This window comes from Pecten maximus, chromosome 10, assembly GCF_902652985.1.
Source record: "Pecten maximus chromosome 10, xPecMax1.1, whole genome shotgun sequence".
In the NCBI taxonomy this organism is placed as follows: Eukaryota; Metazoa; Mollusca; class Bivalvia; order Pectinida; family Pectinidae; genus Pecten; species Pecten maximus.
The window spans coordinates 42,460,048-42,479,513 of record NC_047024.1 but is presented as its reverse complement, the minus strand read 5'-3'; the positions used below and the strand labels follow the sequence as shown (position 1 = coordinate 42,479,513).

General features: G+C 35.3%; 1 protein-coding gene and 1 long non-coding RNA gene across 3 annotated transcripts; both read left to right on the top strand.

Annotated features, from left to right (window-relative positions):
* Nucleotides 1–1,270: 1,270 nt before the first annotated feature.
* On the top strand, nucleotides 1,271–14,175 carry LOC117335631 (platelet endothelial aggregation receptor 1-like). 2 transcript variants are annotated; one of them, XM_033895757.1, is made up of 12 exons: nucleotides 1,271–1,360; nucleotides 2,841–2,962; nucleotides 4,849–4,965; nucleotides 5,619–5,695; nucleotides 6,318–6,545; nucleotides 7,221–7,349; nucleotides 7,611–7,727; nucleotides 8,496–8,630; nucleotides 10,109–10,237; nucleotides 11,568–11,718; nucleotides 12,299–12,345; nucleotides 13,546–14,175. In XM_033895757.1, exons 1-12 carry the CDS (start codon nucleotides 1,334–1,336, stop codon nucleotides 14,082–14,084), a joined length of 1,818 nt encoding a protein of 605 aa, XP_033751648.1. In that variant the 5' UTR covers nucleotides 1,271–1,333; the 3' UTR covers nucleotides 14,085–14,175. The 2 variants fall into 2 exon arrangements, with proteins under 2 accessions (XP_033751648.1, XP_033751647.1); XM_033895756.1 differs by having other exon boundaries at nucleotides 7,215–7,349.
* A 78-nt stretch (nucleotides 14,176–14,253) lies between these two features.
* Nucleotides 14,254–17,088, top strand: LOC117335630. Its single transcript, XR_004534471.1, has 2 exons — nucleotides 14,254–16,644; nucleotides 16,693–17,088. It is a non-coding gene; the product is annotated as an uncharacterized LOC117335630 (long non-coding RNA).
* Nucleotides 17,089–19,466: the final 2,378 nt, after the last annotated feature.

Sequence of the window (19,466 nt, the reverse complement as noted above, 5' to 3'; positions counted from 1 at the left end):
GTATACTAGCCTTTTAATTATTCCGGTCAATACATGGTTTTGTATTTATCTGAACATCCACCAAATATTTTTTGTTGTTAACAAAACCATGACTCGGCCTCATCAAAAGGCTATAATTGTGTAGTGATAAAAAGCATATACTTTATCACTTTACATAAATCTATATTATCAAACAGATTGTTAAGAAGCAGATATGCTTATAAGAAGACCAACTACAGCTATTGTTATATTTTGACATTTCGTTCGACCTATTTAAGTCGCAGTCTAGGTGTCAGCACGTCAGTTTGTGTTTCTTTTGAAGCTGAAAAACGAACTAGTCTGTGTGGTCCATAGTTGTGTCCTTGGGCAAGACACGTTACCCTAATTGCTTTTGATGGCATGGTACGGGCCTTCCGCATGTTCTTCAGTGTGGTAGTCACCAACTACTACATGAAGACCTCGCATGAAAATGACCATGGCTGTTCACGGGGCGACAAAAAATTTGCACTTACGACCATTAGAAACAATGACAAGTTTTACAATGTAGGAGGACGAAATAGCTGTGATACAATTTAGTTAATTTATTTTGTTGGTTGTTGTGCATCTAACTTGGTTTTCAGTAAAGCGTTTATATTGTGAAAGGCAAATTATGTGTTGTTGTTTGTTTGTTTGTTTGTTTGTTTTTACAATACATTGAGCGACAATAAATCAATGTTTTACTTAAGTATAACATGACAATGAAATGCTTCGATACTGAGATATAGCTCACTGACATGTTTGTTTAGAATATTTTGTATATAAATAAACAATTATTATAAGTGGTGCATGTCTCTTAGTGAAGTTAAATAAGTCAAGGGTCAAGAACAGGCTTCTATATAATCGTATTTTACAAGTACATATATAAGATTATAGACAAATAGGGGCATCTGGAAAACCCTTACGGGGTCAAAAAGGGTTCACGTATTTTAAGAGAAGAATGAATTATGGTGTTAATTCAATGCACATCACATCCGAGATGTATTATAGTGATTAAGCTTCATCATCCGGAAACATTAGTTACGGCTTGGTTCTCATATTTAGATATGTGAGAACGAGCAAAACTGTAAGTTTCGGATTTTTTCATGATCTGGTCACAAGATATCCTTATAAATATGGATATTTATATATTTGTTGAAAGACGATTATTTTAAAAACAACGGCACCTCTAGTGTGTGTGTATATAATAACTATCTTCGTGACTCTGAATCTTTCCCACTAAGTGTTTTCGGAAATCCTCTTCCGACATCACCGCCTCGTCATACTAATGCACTAATTGATCATTCGGACCAGATTATCACGGTGGATACCTGGCGAGATGGAGACAAGGGCGAGTATACTATCTGTGAGTATTGATATGTATGTTGACATTGTTATTGCGGGGAGGGGGTGGGGGGACTCGTTAATCCAGTAAACCCTTAAACCGGATATTTATTTGTTAAGTTCGGTACGGTTTTCTTTCCAAAGCTTTATCAGCCGTTCAGCGTGAAGTGAGATGTCTCTAGTATGACAGAAGTGAATGGTTTGCTTTTTTGAAGTGTAAGGTTTTCATGTACATCATGAAAAATAAATTTAAATTTTCATTGTTCCATTTTTTCGACTTGATTGTAAATACAGACCTTGTTTATTGGTCAATTTTATGCTCAAATATTTTCTACCTTAACGATTTGTCAGAAAAACTAAATAATCTATTTATAGATGTCGACGTCATATAACATATATGTATGTTCTATATTTGGCCTTGTCGGACATCGACATTCTCGTCATCAACATATCTCTTAATTACACATATATAAGAATTCAACAAATAAAATCATTACCCAAAATTGCTATTTCGTATTCATAAGTGATTTTATAGGTCAAAACGATGCGAATTCATATACGTGTATGTTTTCTAAAACATATCCTAAATGTACAATGACGTGTAGCTGTTACAGACGACTTATTATTAAGATTTCACGTTCCAAACTCTTTTCAGTCTAGAACTTACCTGAATTTTCTATTCATAGTGCCATGCTTTAAAAAAACTACAACCTTGACTCATTACAGCTATGAACACAACGTAAAAATATCATTTATACAGGTATTTGCGCTACTGTCCATGAGAAATAATGATCTTTCGCGACTAAGTGTCGCTACTGTCCCTGAGAAATAATGATTTATCGCGAGAAAGTGTCGCTTAATTCCCTGAGAAATGGTTATCTATGGCGAGTAAGTGTCGCTACTGTCCCCGAGAAATAATGATCTATTGTCATAAAGTTTCGCTACTGTCACTGAAAAATAATGATTTATTACCATCAAGTGTCGCTACTGTCCTTGAAAAATAAAGATCTATAGCGATAAAGTGTCGCTAAGTCCCCGATAAATGATTATCTATGGCGAGCAAGTGTCGCTACTGTTCCTGAGAAATAATGATCTATCATCAAGTGTCGCTACTGTCCTCGAGAAATAATTACATTACGGCATCGGGTTTCGCTTCCATCCACGCTACTGTCCCAGAGAAGTGATCACTCAATGCCATAGCCATGAATCACTGATTGAAGGAATGAGTAAACGAAAAAAAGGAAAAAAAACTGTTCTCGATGCTGATTTTTGACATGACGACGTCAAGTCATAGTCATATTCAGGACTTTAAAGTAAAATCATCATGTTGATGTATTTATGATGTTTTTTGTTTTGTAAGGAGTAGTGTTAAACTTGTACAAGAGACTCCAGTCGATCTTCAGTTTTGGCGTTCCATATTGTATGAACTAATGTGTTGTTAATACTGTTTATGACGTTATTAATTGTAGGGAGTGTTTTTTTTTTTTTTTTTTGTGTTACAGGTTGTCTTGAGTGGCAGGTTGAACCTTAGGATAATAACAAATGTGGTATGCATCCTAATGCTAGCGACCGGAAGTTGTGGTAACGAGCAGCAGAGTAAGACCGGAAGTTCATTGTCACACATGTAAGCTATTTAATGAAGATACACATACATATACGACGGCTGATTGACATTTTGTGAGCCTCATATTGCAGGATTTGCCGGTTAGGGTTAGGGTTAGGGTTTTGCCGGACATATTGTATTATTTTACAACATAACCAACCCCCTTCATTATCTATACTCTTTTGCCAGCGGTGTTAAGGGCGTCAATACCACTTTTATAGAGCTACTTTTCTATCCACTGCATGTACATGTTATAACGTCATCATCGGACTGAATGGTGGATGTTTAATCAATTTAAAGCCAAAAAATCGTCAATGGCAGTCATGGCAATGACAGATTTGTGAACAGGAGCATTGTCATGATGGACTATCACACATTTAGTGAGCTTTCCCCGGCGCTAAAGTTTGATATTTCCCCGTAACTGTCTCAGAAGTAAAGCATAGTATGTGCCGTTGATTGTATGTCCATTCTGAAGATAATCTATCAACAGAATACCATCTGCATCCTGGAAAACCGAGGCAATAATCTTTCCAGCTTGATGGAAAGTCTTTGCCTTCCTTTGCGGGGGAGGACCAGGAACAGTCTTTGCCTTCTTTGGCGGGGGAGAGCCAGGGTGTTTCCATTGTTTCGATTGTTTTTTGGCCTCTGGGGTAGCATGGTGGACCAATGTTTTTATCCATAGTGACAAATCTCTGAGAAAATTTGGCAGGATCTTCCTGAAAAAGGTTTAGATTAGCAAGCGATAATGTGCACCTGGCGTGCTTCTGATCAACTGTCGGAAGTCTTGGTACCCATCGGTCAGAATGGAATGTACTCCTTCCTGTGAAATGCCAACTCTACTGGCTATATATCTTTTTGTGACTCGTCTGTCAGTCATAACAATATCATTAACTTTATTGACCTTTTCTGCGGTTGTAACATTGACAGGCCTTCCAGGACGGGGGTCATCCTCAAGGCTCTGTCGGCCGCGCTTAAATTCCACCACCCACCTTTTCACTGTAGCATATGAAGAAGCATCTTTCCCTAGTGTTGGTTCCATATCATTATGGACATTAAGTGTTAGGTGTTCAATCTTTTTCTATGCAAATAGTTGATCACTGCTCTTTCACCGATTTTGTCCATTTTGCAAAAACCGCTTCTCTTGTTTATTTTAGAGTGCTACCTCGTCGATATAAACAAACCAATTGAGACCAGTCCTTGGGTAAACGGCCCTATATGGTCACAGAATAGTATGACTTCAACAGAACAATCCTTGAATACCTCCTTCAAAATGAGGCTCACAACATATCAATCATCCCTCGCAGCCTGAACAAAACTACATATATTGTTGTAATTGAGATTTGCTAAATACTATGTATTTTAAGCCTTAAAGAAGTGTTAAACCCCAAAGATTACGCAGTATTTGATGGTTAATTGTATCTAATTCCTGTATGATGTGAACAAAATATGTCCAAATGTTAAACGATTAATTTTGACAACACTTAATTGTGGTAACGCATCATATACTTATGGCGTAATCCTTTTCTGAGTGGTGATGTTTTCAGATCAAAGTCGCATATAAACTGTCGTTTGTAGTTAAGTTGACAAAAGCAAGGCTTGCTAAGATATACTCTGATTAATTGCTTGTAATTTCTTTTAAAGGCAATCTATGTCAATTTCTTTCGTTTGATAGGATCCATGTTCAGCGCAGTAGTCAGGTAGGATGTTCTACTGCGTATTTATGATTTAACTTCATCTTCACATGAAAGTCAAAATGGTAATTTTTTTATCAAGCTATTTGATACATACATTACGTGCCTAGTTAGAACATAACATATTACAAACATAACACAGTACAAACATAACCAAGTATAGTATTTCCAAATTTCACATGCTGAGTTCGTTTCAATTTTATTTTTCATCTTTAGATTATGGAGGAACCGGAACGCCTTTTTGAAAGAGCAGGTGGACTGTTCCATTACTGAAAGATTCTTTTACTCAACGATATTGCCGAGTGGAGTATGTAACAATGGCAAAAAATGGACGTGAGTATTTTTTGTTAATCATATTGGATCAAGAACTGTAAGTTTTTGAGATCGTAAAACTCTAAACACCAAAACATTTTGAAACCGCTGATTCAACTTCTACATTATAGCCATATCTCATTTAGTATTGCTAAATGTTTCGCATTAGAGCAAATCTTATTAATGCTGGTTAGGCCCAATGCTCAACTTAACCTTTCAACAAGAATTCTTGTACCATAATCTTCTAGTACTATCGAGTCATTTTGTGAAACGGTTTATTTCAGAAGTCGAATTAATCAATCGAAGATTTGAAGAACTCTTAAGAGCTATGATCACTGTCTTTAAAGTCCATCCAATTTCCCCCACTCTGTACACGATGAAACTGCATTAAAAATTAAGGAAGTCGTAAGCTAACATTGAAAACTAAAGCAGGGCGTTTGTTCTCTCATAATGGTAATTTTCATTTTGGCGAAAGTTCATTAAACCTATGACGAAAGCACCAGTGTAGTTGTTAATGAACAAGGAACTCATTCTAATTTGTCATGGAATATACAAAGTTTTTCACCTTTTCGTTGAGGAAAAGTGCAGTTTTTCATTAAAACGGCGCATTTTTCGCCAGCAATGTTTAACCATTTTTTCTATGTTGAAAATGATTGCACATTTTTACATTGTAGTTACAAGGAACAGGATATCATACCAACTGTAAATTGCCCCATGGGATACATGTTAATAGGGGGCTCATGCGTGAAAGGTATAATTTTAATTTTAATTTTATTTAATTCATACAATTTTGCCAAATATTTATATTTCAAGTGTATGTACAATATGAAGTCTTACTATAACGATAACAAGTGTTTATACATTAAGTTGGACGCGTAGGAATACATTGTTTATAGCCGGACCGGTGTGTACATGTGGAATTAGTATGAATGCGCTATGAGTATGTTCGTTTCTGTTTTAACTTTCTTTTCAATAAGATATGAATGAAATATGGTAGAATAAGCTTGAATATGAAGAGAAAATGTTTGAAATGTCCGTGAACAAAAAAGCAGTTATTCCTGAATAAAAGACAAGATATTTGACAGTCAGGCAGTCAACTGATCTTGGTGAAGATCATCTTCCGGTATGAATTTATTAACTTCCTGTTTGCAATGGGCTTTCTCAAAGTAAATATTTTGGTTTCCTGTAAGCCCGATATTTGCGCGGAGTAACAGTATCAAAGTCCTGTTCCGGGCACTAAAATCAAGATTTCCCGTTCTAGGTAAGAACACAGAGTTCAGTTGTAAAGGCCGGAAACATACCTGTAAGTAATATGTATATATATATTTGATTTAGTTGTGATTGTATAAATGCACAGCGTTCCGTATTTCCAGATTGTATTCCTGTTCAACGTGAAAAAACTGGAAACAATTCTACTGCAGGGCTAGGTACGGCTAATGGAAATAGCACTATCCTTAGTACAGAGGGACTGTCCGAAACAAGTACTAGCCCAATGGAAACTGGAGTAACGGATGTAACCAAAGCTACAGAAAGCAGTACAGAGATACGGAAAACTGGTGTAACTGATGAAACCGAGACTAAAGACGAAAATAGAAATGAAGGTAAGTCATTTGTTTATCTTGTAAGAACAATTACAAAAGATTAAGTAAATATTCAAACAGATACATATCTATGTAAATTGCATTTTTGCCAGTGAAATATAGAAATTTATCAAACTAATAAAAACTTATATTTTTTACTGCAGCAATGAGCAGTGAAAATGTAAGATTTTGCAGTGAAAATAAAAGTTTTGCAGTGAAAATATAATTTTTCCATTTTTGACCAATCAGAGCTAACCTTTGCGTTCACCTCATTGGAACTTGCTGATGTTTCCAGTCGAAGCGGAGATAGATAAATTGGTTATTTTGCTGTATTTACGAAGTATTCTGACTAGCTTTCGACAAAATAACGATAAATATCGATATTCAGTATATGTCATATATTAAACGGGAAACCACTTAATATCCTCTATATATTAAAGGGAGGATATAATTGGCTTTTATTAGGGCTTTGAAATGAAAATGTGTTAAAGTTGACCTGACCAAGGTTTTTGACAACAAACATAGCCATCTAAAGCTGGCTAATGGTGAAAAATTATAAATCAGGATTATGATCGGCGTTGAATTCTTCCAATGTAATAATTCAATCTGTAGAAAAATAATAATTCGATTTTCCCTTTTTTTTTAAATTTATATTTATATTTATTTTTTTTTTATATTTTTTTTTTTTTATTTTAGAATGTATTAATGGATGTTATGGCGACATTTGTCAATTTAATTGTTTATGTGAAAACAATTCGACTTGTGACATGATGACAGGGCAGTGCACGTGTAAGGATGGTTGGACAGGAATATCTTGCGAGAAAGGTAATCATATCCATTTTAGCGGTGTCCTATTCAAATGTAGCATTTAAATCAAACTATCTGTAAATTTAATTTAAGCTAAATATCACTAATTCTAACTACGTGACTTCGATACGCATTTTTATTATTTATTATTTATTATCTTTACAATGTATTATTTTTCAGGAAGTCGAATTTGTAAATGTATAGGATTCATTGAGGACATCAACATCGGTATATAATTGGTAATACATGTTTTGTTTATGCGTGTTTCCCTCAACATAGAATGCCCAGAAGGAACGTTTGGCGCTAATTGTAGTCAGACATGTTCATGTGACGTCAGTTCCTGTCATCCTATCGACGGCTGTATCTGCCGATCACAGGGGAAATACTGCGATACAGGTACGTAAATTATGGGGAAATACCATCACAGGAAGTCATACACGATTAAAGGGAAAGTTGGCAATATTTATTTTTGTATCTATTTTTGTGAAAAAATACGTACTTTAACTTATTTATTTACCATGCGTTTTAAGACTGCATACAGTGTTTTTCGGCATAGCCGTATAATATTCCTTTGGTCCCGGATATGACGCGACAGGTGGCGTTACTGGTCAAGATGAAGTATGTGATTGGTCAATGTAGCGGTAAATGCAAATGAAGATATGCAGTTAAAAACGAAACAAAGTTGAGATCGAATGCAAGCTGGATAAGTGGTTGTATCTTTCCAAATGACACATTGATAAAATTAAATACCTGATTCAAATGCAGTCTTATCATCACCAAAACTGATTCAAACTGATATAATGTTGTTATCCGTGCTGAAACGCATTAGTTCGTTAATTTATTTCACCAGCAGTTTTACATTATAACCACCAGAATTAAAACTATGCCGTTTATCTTTTTTAAAGAAATGTCTTGTTTTATTTTTTTGTGGTGTTAATACGTGCAGACAATTGAAAAAAAGTTTCATTTGTACATTGAGACCGCATTTTTAAGAGCTTGTTAAACACACAAACGCCATCTGGTGGTAAGAGTGTTATCATGTATTTTGCTCTCATTGGTACATCAATATATATAAATTTTGCACACATACGCCACCTATCGGTAGATATATGTTAATCGATATTTTGCACACAGACGTTTGGTAATAAAATAACTCTGTTACAGTGTGTCCGTTACTGACGTTTGGTGCTGGCTGTAGCGGTCAATGTCCCTGTTTGATGATCGGGACGAAGGATTGTGAGGTGCTGGACGGCTCGTGCGTATGTAAACCTGGATGGACAGGCATATTCTGTGATCAATGTGAGTGCACTCCCACGTGACTACCAGTCTGTATGTTTTTGTTAGAAAAATAGCCATGTAGCGTATCATATAACAACCATATATACTTTTAGTTTTCTTTTCATTTACAGTGAAAATATTTCTAAGCGTGTAACTTTGTTTTAGATTTATTCAAGATTAATCGGAGCAATTAAAAGCATCTGGTTACAGTAACTTTCTCTTCTCCTCTGAAAAGTGTTCATATCTTAGTTTCAGTACGAATTATTTCTGGTGTTAGATGTAGATGTTGAGCTCGTCTTGCGTTTTGGATTAGTAAGCGGTATGCGCAGCATCCATGATACATTTTAAACTTTCATCTCTCATTTCAGTTCTAAGTAATAATTTACGATAGTAAAATGTGCCATTTAGAGGAATCGAAACGGTATGATTGTTTAGACTCAGTGGGGTTGTAGCTAGACTTCTTATCCCATGAATTAAATTGTTCGTTTATGCATCGTAGTGTTTTCACATTATTTTGTTACTTTTTTTCCCGTAAAACTGTCATATTGTATCTGTGTAGTAATCAATGGTGCATGACGCAAATGTACACGACAAAACGTCATGACGCGATGGTGACATTCTAAAGATAGCATACGTGCCTTCCCCTGAGAAGGTAAAGGTTTTTCCCTATTCAGCTAAACATTGCCACTGACAAGTGTAAAAGAGATTTGAAAGTCAGAAGACTTTCTATATGTCAATTTCATGTTCGAATTTGATTTATCAAAGTCGACAAGGTGTGTCAGTTTCAGTATGTGACATTTTCAGTTGAAATGCAAATTTTAAGATGTCATTATCAAATAGAAGACGAACACAAGATCACATTCAAGACACTGTATTGAATTGATAGAATAAATTGCATGGTACAGATATTCAAGAATAATTCCTTATATTTCTGATAATATGCTTTATAAAAATATTTGTTTACTTTCTTTTTTAGTCATTTTCTTATCTAGCATTATCATTTCCTTATCTAGCATTTAAATTTATCTACAATGTTGAGGTAATTTTTGAAAGAACACTGCAAATATTTCTAGCCACAGATGTACTCTGACAGTCTAAATATTTATCTCCACTACTCAGAGACTTATATACTAAATTAGTGTATAGATCTCTGCACTACTGAAGCGCTCCACAAGATTTAGTTATATATGCAGGGGACATAACTCGCAAGAAATAAATTGACTTCATTAGATAAATGGAACCAATTGAGAGACAATTAGCTCTTAGTATCGTGCAATCGGGAACCGTCGGCACTTTCCGTAAACGAGAAAATACAGTATTTTCTCGTTTACGGAAAGTGCCGACGGTTCCCGATTGAGTATCGTGTTGTCCGGAGTGTAAAATTATTGATGGACGATATGATTCAACACTGACTATATCAAACATACTTTAGGTATTAATTGATCAAGTCCGTGTATTCCAACACCATACATCAGAGACAGTTTTCTATTTATTTCAAGTGTGTCCCAAAGGGCAGTTCGGAGAAGGATGTCAACAGACATGTGAATGCCAGTCAAATGAATTCTGTATTCCTACTACCGGTGACTGTCTGTGCTGGGATGTCAATACCGGATTAAACTGTACCGCAGGTAATTTTTATCCGGAATTATGTTCATGATATCAATATCATCAATATGCATGTACATGGAAATGTATTTTTTTGCTTTATAATCATTATGATATATAAAAATAAAATGAAATAATCTAACTAGGCATTAACATCTATATAGGCCGAGTTTGATTTCTTTCTGTATCCAAGTATTCTGGCCCTGGAATCTCTATACTGTAGTTGGGAGGTAAAGTGTATGTCCATTCTAAATGATACAGAAATATATAGACGAGTTCATGCATTCTAATCTCAAGGACATGAGTGCTCGGTTCGTTGAATGGACCCCCTCCTGTGTGAGGGCGGCATATTTTGTTTTCTTCTCTATTTCTTTGAACAATAAAATCACTGAACAAAAAAAAAAATAAAATAAAAAAAAAAAAAAAAAAACAAAAAAAAACAAAAACAAAAACCAAAAAAAAACAAAAAAAAAAACAGAAAAAAACAACAGAAAAAAGAGTATTCTGGCCCTAGATTATCACTGTAAACCAATACCACCGGAAGTAGTATTACATGTATAGGTAGGGTTTACGGTGTATCATCCATCTGGATTATGACTTAAGCATTGCACTGTTTTTGTATGGTATTTATGATCTATTTTTAGAATGCTAGAGCGTTCAAATAGATCATAAATACCATCAAATACAGTTCAATGCTTATCTTTACATTCCCCTTACTTTTTGAAAATGTTTTTCGCTAAAAGATCATATCTTAATTCATAATTCCCGCCTTACTGACGGTCATGAGAATTTTTGGTCAATAGATTAAACAACTAGAACATGGTCGCGTGCAGACCGTCAAACAAAATAGTGAATGGGAAATTAATAAAAAAAAATCATTTTTTAAACACGTTATTATCAATATAATGCGCAGAAAGTTTTCATATCAATTAATGCAGACTTAATCATTCCTCGTTGAAATATATTTCTTACAAATATTTTTGAATTTTTACATTGGATACAATGTAGTTCCGGTCTTTTTTGTATTAATACGCCAAGAATTTTGTCACATGATACATGGTATTTAAACCTACATTGTGCATCAACGATCACGTTAACATGATTATGTCGGATATAGTCTGCTTACATACATGTTTGATCTGTCCTCCCAGTTGGATTTCCTACGGTTGTTCTTTTTCCTTCTTTTCCTTCCTTTTCCTTAGTTTTCCTTAGTTTTCCTTATTTTTCCTTATTATTTCTTCAGCTACTGTAGATTTCCTTTATGTTCCTCCATTCCCAGTATTACTTTTTCTTCTTTTCATTTTAGTTCAGACGCTGGTGGTTTACTTACTTAACACTATAACTTTATTGCAGACACAGACACTGCTGTCCCCGGAGAACCTCATCATAAAGCAGTATTTCAGATAACCGTGTTGCATATTGCGATCTTGACTGGAGGTGGTCTACTCATCATATTAGCACTGGTGTGTACGATAGTCGCCTGGAGGCGCAATCGATCGCACGGGTAAGGTTGTACCTGCTTTTTCTGTACGTCATAGGATGGTAATTATTTCTTATCTGATTTCGAATTTTAAAAAAAATGGATTAAATATTAACCTGTTATTTGCTCATATGTAGGGAACACACAATGATTACTGATTACAACACGTTTATTTCAAAGAGAAAAACAAACAAACAAACAAACAAACAAACAAATAACAGAACAAAAAAAAAAAAAACATAAAAAAAAAAAAAAAAACCCAAACAAAGTTAATAAAAAAACACTAAGGCAAAATATGTAACATATAAAATGTATATAAGAAAACTGTGACATTGTTGACCAACAACGATACATCAGGGGTTTACCACTTATGTAGGAGATTGTTTGTCTTGGTTACTGTGATCCTTTGATTTTCATTTTTCATGACATAAATTGCTGATTCTGTAAGTATGCTCATGATTATAACACACTGTTTAACTTTTTCATACTTACATTAATATAAGCAATATTTAATATTGCTTTATATTGCAAAACAATCATATGTAAACATCTCTATTAACAAATTGAATTACCAATTACCATTTAAGAAATGTGTTCTTTTCAGCATAAGCCAATACAAATTCAACAACAAAGATTCTACTCTTAAGATTGGTAAGTAAATGTTTATCTTCCTTTTCGAATTTCGATCATATGTTAAATACATTTTTAAAAATCGGTGTTTGGTTTGTTTGTTCTGTAAATTATATAATAAAGACGACAGTGGTGTGTTTTCTTTTCGCAATGACTTTGTCTGAAATAATCTGGCGTATAAAATTATGTTTCAATGTGCTTCAAATGTGTATATACCTGTATATACATATGTGTGTGTGTGTGTGTGTGTGTGTGTGTGTGTGCGTGTGTGTGTGGACCTGTGTCTTCTTTATGTAATACCTCATACACTGTTTTCCTTTATAAGAACAATATTTCAGTGTAACTGAACGAGTTGTTTCCCTTCCCGCGTAAAGATAAATGCATGTTCGGTGTTAAACAATTAATGCTGTTTGGGTGGGGCAGAGTTATCTTGTACATAGAACATAGATATTTTAGCGATCCTAAAAGTTATTTTCATGCTAGCATAAAACAAGTCTCCATTAATCGGAATATTACTTATTAAGGTATCTCTCGTCCATATATAAAGTCCAATACTCTATAATGCAAACACCACTGATACAGGTATCCAACTGTTCATAAGTAGATTCCAGTCCTCGATGTACAGACTATTACTTATACAGCTATCCGACTGTACGTACGATAAACGCCAGTTCTCGAGGTCCAACGAGGGCTTGGATCTATTTATGCACATTGGGATATATGTATGAGAGGTATTTGATACAACAAGGACTAGAATCTGTTTAGGTACAATTGGGCGGGGCCGCGGTGGCCGAGTGGTTAAGGTGTCCTGACACTTTATCACTAGCCCTCCATCTTTGGGTTGCGAGTTAGAAACCTACGTGGAACAGTTGCCAAGTACTGACCGTATACCGGTGGGTTTTCTCCGGGTACTCCGGCTTTCCTCCACCTCCAAACCTGGCACGTCCTTAAATGACCCTGACTGTTAATAGGATGCTAAACAAATTAAACTAAATGTACAGTTGGATATCTGGGTGACTGGTATTTGGTACAACGAGGACTAGAATCTACTTAGCAAATACCACTCCTACAAGTATCCCACAGTACATTAATATATATTAATCTTCCTCGTTGTACCATATGCACCACAAAATTACCTACTGCTGACTTTTTTTTATATCTAGACTTTACTGTGATTTTAAACAACAGATGAATACTTGAATATCGAATCGTTTGTTCCAGTGCATGAAGATTTGCCCCCAAGGGAAGACCTATCCAGATATCATGATGAGTCTGATGCAAACAGGAGAACCCAGTCCTGCAAGAACAAGAGAAAATCTCACCAAGGTGGTGCAAACAAACAGCTGGACGTTCTCAATCTACCAACTAGGATCAAATCAAAGCCACCTTCCACCGTGCTCGGTTTTCAGCAGTATAGTCCTACAGATGGGGCAGCATTCGACCTGGAAGAGCTTAGTCGACATTCATATGTCAACCTCAACGACGAGGACATATCCAAACATGTGGTAGAAGAGGAACATGACTATGAACGTCTAAATAAAAATGAAATAAATGCACCACTCCAAGACTACGAGGTCTGTGTCAAGACTGACCGGCCGTATGAAAATGTTCCGTCGAAGAAAAGGAGTATTCTAGGATCGCTAAGGAAGCTTGTCCGAAAGGAAAGTCGGCCGGACACTGACAGGGAGCACCTCTCGGAAGATACCGGGGCAGGGATAAGCAGGACCAGTTTTATTACTTTCAATAAGCAATATAAATAGTTTCTTTAATATTTTGGTGCCGATACCTACAACCTGGTAGATATATAAAGGTTACACTACGAGTGGTTGTTGGATTTGGAATTTATTTCACACGAGTAAGTTATTTTTTTAAAAGTTACAAAAGACACGATCTTTAGCGAGTGCCTTTGTAACTTTTAAAAAATAACTTACGAGTGTGAAATAAATCCCATATCAAAAAATCACGAGTCGTGTGACCTGTTTCTACCACAATAATATCGGCTTGAATCAAAGGGAAATAATATTTCACGCATGCAAATAATGTGTACAGGTGAAGGCCTGGACCCGGTGATGTGTCGTCATTCGCTTATTGATGACGTCAATAACAATTACAGCTCGGGTAAAAGTTCTAATTCTTAACCAATCAAAAGACTGGTGGGAGGTCATATTCCACTTGTGGTAAATAATATATATATCCAACAGTCGGCACATATATACAATGACTTGAGAGTGGAATAACACAGCGTATTGTGGTAGAAACTGTACCTAAATGTACCTACAGCGTTAGGGTGTGGACTATTTATAGAGAAAATATATATGCTTACTCCATTAGTCAGATGTGCAATACTACTGCTGTTTTACTAATCATAGTGTAGTTTGTATTCGATAGTATTGTATATTAAAGTTAATCACGGACAAGTCCAAGTCGGCGGCCCAAATCGAGTTTTTATGCTCGACTTAACCAACTTTCCATGTACCGATCTATGCAATGCCATAAATGATCCGAATTAATCGGTTGCCTACCATACACATATCATATAAGCCGGGATCAAAACATTTTTTAAATAAATTTTATGCATTGGACAAAGAGAATACAAACGTCGTGTAATTGACACTGGTCGTGCCACAAACACGTGAACATACACTTACATAATGTACATATTTGATGACTTTCTTTGTATGAATGCATTCTGCATGCATATACATTTTGTATAAAGCATGTATTTGGAATTATAATATATAATTTTCCATATAATTCAATCCTAGAGCGTTATACCTTTGATTGGTCATATAAGAATGGTAATTTCCTGTACTATGAATGATTTATTAGATTATCAGACATTTATACCGAAATTTTATATACAAAAAATTATCAAATCATGTACGACGTTGTCCATTTGTCACAACATTTAACATTGATGACATGTGATTGAAGGCGACTATCATATATAAACCGGATGTGGATGTATATTTCATTTACGATTTCATTTCATTGACATTGATAGAGGTTTATCTCACCTGGGAGTTCTTATCAGTCAGATATACATTCCGCTATATAACGATCAAAATCAAACAGAACAAATAAATCAATATATTTAAATGTGAAGAGAAATTCTAAAACTAGATAAAAATACAATTTTAAAAACAGGCCTTTCACAAAAATGCATGTATTGACTTAAATGTCAGAGTCCCATAAATGTTTCATTTACGAATCAATAACTAATACAAGCAAATACATCTACGCTGTGAATTTTTGCTAATTTAAAAAAAAAGTGTCAATATATATTTTTTCTCTTATTCCTAAATAATCAATAAAAATAGCAATGGCATTTTCTGTGACCAGAACGTTTCATCATTATATGAACTATTGATGTATCTGTAGGTTGGATTCAATATTTGCAATAACGTAGGTTTTATATTTTAACCTAACTTAAGAGATACTTTCATTGTTTTAATCTACAAAGGCAATTGGTCATTATTAAGGACAAGAAGATATCAAGTGGTGAAATCAGTTGTGGTCTGTCAGATGTATCGCGTCTGATATCTGTTGCCAAATACCTATTGACAAGCAAAATGTTCTACACAAACAAGGTGTCGATGTAAGGGATGGACGACCAAAGTTCGAAATATCCAGTGTTCGAATCAACAAATTTCGAAACGTATCTGTTTAACTAATAAGATAAAGAAATGGGAAATCGGGACAAAAACATTCGACTCATTTGATGTATTCGATTCAACCGTGTTCGACACATGCAAATTTTATTGTAGATACGTCAATAATGAAACACGAGTGATCATATGATTTGGAGTTAACGAGCGTATTGTTTTCACACGAAACAATAGTCCAGCGAGGGGTACAAATGCTACAAATCGACCTATCTAAAGAAGCCAGTGTTACTGTACATATTACACTTTGATTTGGTTTGTTTTTGTTTAACGTCCTATTAACAGCCAGGGTCATTTAAGGACGTGTCAGGTTTTGGAGGTGGAGGAAAGCCGGAGTACCCGAAGAAACCACCAGCCTACGGTCAGGTACCTGGCAACTGCCCCACGTAGGTTTCGAACTCGCAACCCAGAGGTGGAGGGCTAGTGATAAAGTGTCGGGACTCCTTAACCACTCGGCCACCGCGGCTCCCACACATATTACACAACATTATGTACATTACATTTGACAAGAAGTCATGCTTACAAATAAATGATGATTAAAGGAAGAGGAATTTATACCACTGTGACGACTGCGAAAATAACCCGACGGAATTGTCTTAAGTCACTTTAATATAATGACGATAGCACATTTGTCTTTTAATCAAAATTACTGAAGGTTCACTTTAACCTATATCACTATTTGTTTTGGTTTGAATTACTGAAGGTTGACTTTAACCTATATCACTATTTGTTTTGGTTTTGTTTCAGTCTCGTCATAAAATGTATTAAAGACATGTTTTTAAAAAAAAAACATCCTTTAAGTCCCCTGCTTCTGAATCAAATACGTTCATGATCTGAATTGACGCTGTCTTGCAGATGGAAGCATTTTCCTTTCTGAAAAAAAAACAACAACTTACATTTGTCCCGGCTGTTCATGAAGCACCTCCACAATTATTTTTATGTTGTTAATGAGAAATTAAGAAATTGATTGTTGTTGTTTCAAATATATGAAAATCCAATTTGTTATATATCACATAGATTAGATATTCATTTTAGTGTGATGAATTCATTTTTTCCTGTGATAATCTTGTAATTCTAAAAAAATAAAATATGCAAAGTGTCTTGTTTTGTATCATTATGTTTTGTTTTATCAATAGACTGTACGACTAATCGTATCCACACACACATCCTCTCACCTAAACACAAAACAAGATATTTACCGAAATTGGTTCTCGTATCATCCATTTTACCTACTACCAGGCATTGTTGTCAATTCAGGCCAAAGATATTGCTTATGATAGTACAGTTCAAGAACATTTAGTTGAGATAGTTTACATACCTATATCTACGAGTATATGGCAGGTTTATAGTCTCCTTACAATAAGGAAAGGCCGAATTTAATAATTCAATAATTCTAGCAAAACGAATATAAATCATTTCTTACACACATTTATTACATAGTCAAGTATTGTACAAATTTCTTTGTTTTTACAACAGACGATAAATATCAAGCGTCAAAAGTGTCCGCTGGGCTCCGTAACGGGATGTATGTGACAAATGATATACTCTTTAAAATGAAATATGAATATGTTATCCACAACACTATGCGTTTTCAGTGGTCCAAAGCACTCATACATTTTCTGTAAATCTCTTAAGAAGAAAATCGCTAGATCTAATGATCAAACTGTCGCCAGAATGTATATTTCCTTTTTGAGAAACGCCATATGTAATAAATGTAAAATTATGCAAATGATGTCATGATGCAATGTTCAGCTCTGTTTCTTTATTCATTTGAAACATCCGGCTTATAGCTTAGATGTCAAACAAATCACGTGGTACACGTATTAAAGATTATTATACAAATCAAAATTAAGTGCATAGTTTATAAAGTATACAGTTCTTCATATCGGACACTGAATTATCTTTTATTCTCGTGGCACACTATAAGCATATTCCGAGATAATTCTTTTATATCTTTCAAAAATTGGATCTTCTTAGAAATAATCATTTGATATATCTGCATCTCAGGTCTTGATATACAAAAATGTAATGAACATTTAAGGTCAAAGTGAAATTCATCTTCTATATCACCAGAAGCTATTCTCAGGAAGAGTTTCTTTATTTTGTGTCAACGTGTGTTATTTTTCACAATATCAGGTTGGGGTGTGAGGATATGACCGAAAGGGAAATGTCGCTAATTGATAGGCATAACTGACACTTTTGAAAATGTGTGCTTATATTACAATTTATCAACAAATAAATAGCAAGCCTATCCTTTTTCGAAGCAATGATATGATAGAAATCTATATAAAAATGAATAATCATAGTAACGAACTACTGTGTGTGGGTCATGTATCATCATTTCCGCCACTCAGTGAAGCGACCTTTAAGAGTCAACCCATCAAACCCCATTAAACTATATAAATAAAGAATAGTTCCGGTGAAAGGTCATCGTGTCAACCAATCATAACGCGTTTAGAGATTATTCCACGTGTGGTATAAACAGTTCGTTATTCAACAGTTTCATGACTTGGGAGTTGAATAACACCCATCCATTGTGGTAAGAACAGGTTTATAAGGTTTTGGCTTTAACGAAATAAATCAAATTGACTGGTCAGGATACCAAAATAATTGATCGGGTCAGGATTTGTACAGGTTGTAGGGATTGTACCTTTGAATATAAAACGACAGTTGGATAAAGTAAAACCAAACATATATGCACTTGTATCACAGAACTGTTTCGACTGGCGTGATGCTAAAGACTAAAGTCTTGATACAAAGGAGGTGACCGAGAAAACTCATAAGTGGTCGAGGAAATAAATGACAAAATCTGGACGGGAATATTTAATGGCCCCATGATTCCATAAATTCCTAAGATTTAGAGAGACAGAAAAAGATAAAAGAAAAAAAAAAGAAAGAAAATGAAAACATGAAGTACATGTATCTGTGTCATAATTCAAATATTTAAAACGTGGCTTGTAGGTTAGAGCAAGCCTCGGGGACTAAAGTCAGCCAGCAGTGTCTACCACCTGCAATTTGAGAGGATTGTACGCAAGAAGTATTTTTTTCCCGTGTTGTTTCAAGTGACGGAATGATCAGCCTATCATGCAGGGCCTTATTCCGGACATCGACATACCCTAAAACACCAGGCGTGGTGACATCCCCTAAAACAACAGACGTTGTGACATCCCCTAAAACACCAGGAGTTGTGACATCCCCTAAAACACCCTAAAACACCAGGCGTTGTGACATCCCCTAAAACACCAGGCGTTGTGACATCCCCTAAAACACCAGGCGATGTGACATCCCCTAAAACACTAGGCGTTGTGACATCCCCTAAAACAGCAGGCGTTGTGACATCCCCTAAAACACCAGGCGTTCTGACATCCCCTAAAACACCAGGCGTTGTGACATCCCCTAAAACACCAGGCGTTCTGACATCCCCTAAAACACCAGGCGATGTGACATCCCCTAAAACACCAGGCGTTGTGACATCCC

Coding starts and splice junctions, on each gene's coding strand:
- LOC117335631 (XM_033895756.1), top strand. CDS start 1,334: ATGGAGACAAGGGCGAGTATACTATCT. Junction 1,361..2,840: donor CAAGGGCGAGTATACTATCT/GTGAGTATTGAT, acceptor TTTGTGTTACAG/GTTGTCTTGAGTGGCAGGTT. Junction 4,966..5,618: donor AACAATGGCAAAAAATGGAC/GTGAGTATTTTT, acceptor TTTACATTGTAG/TTACAAGGAACAGGATATCA.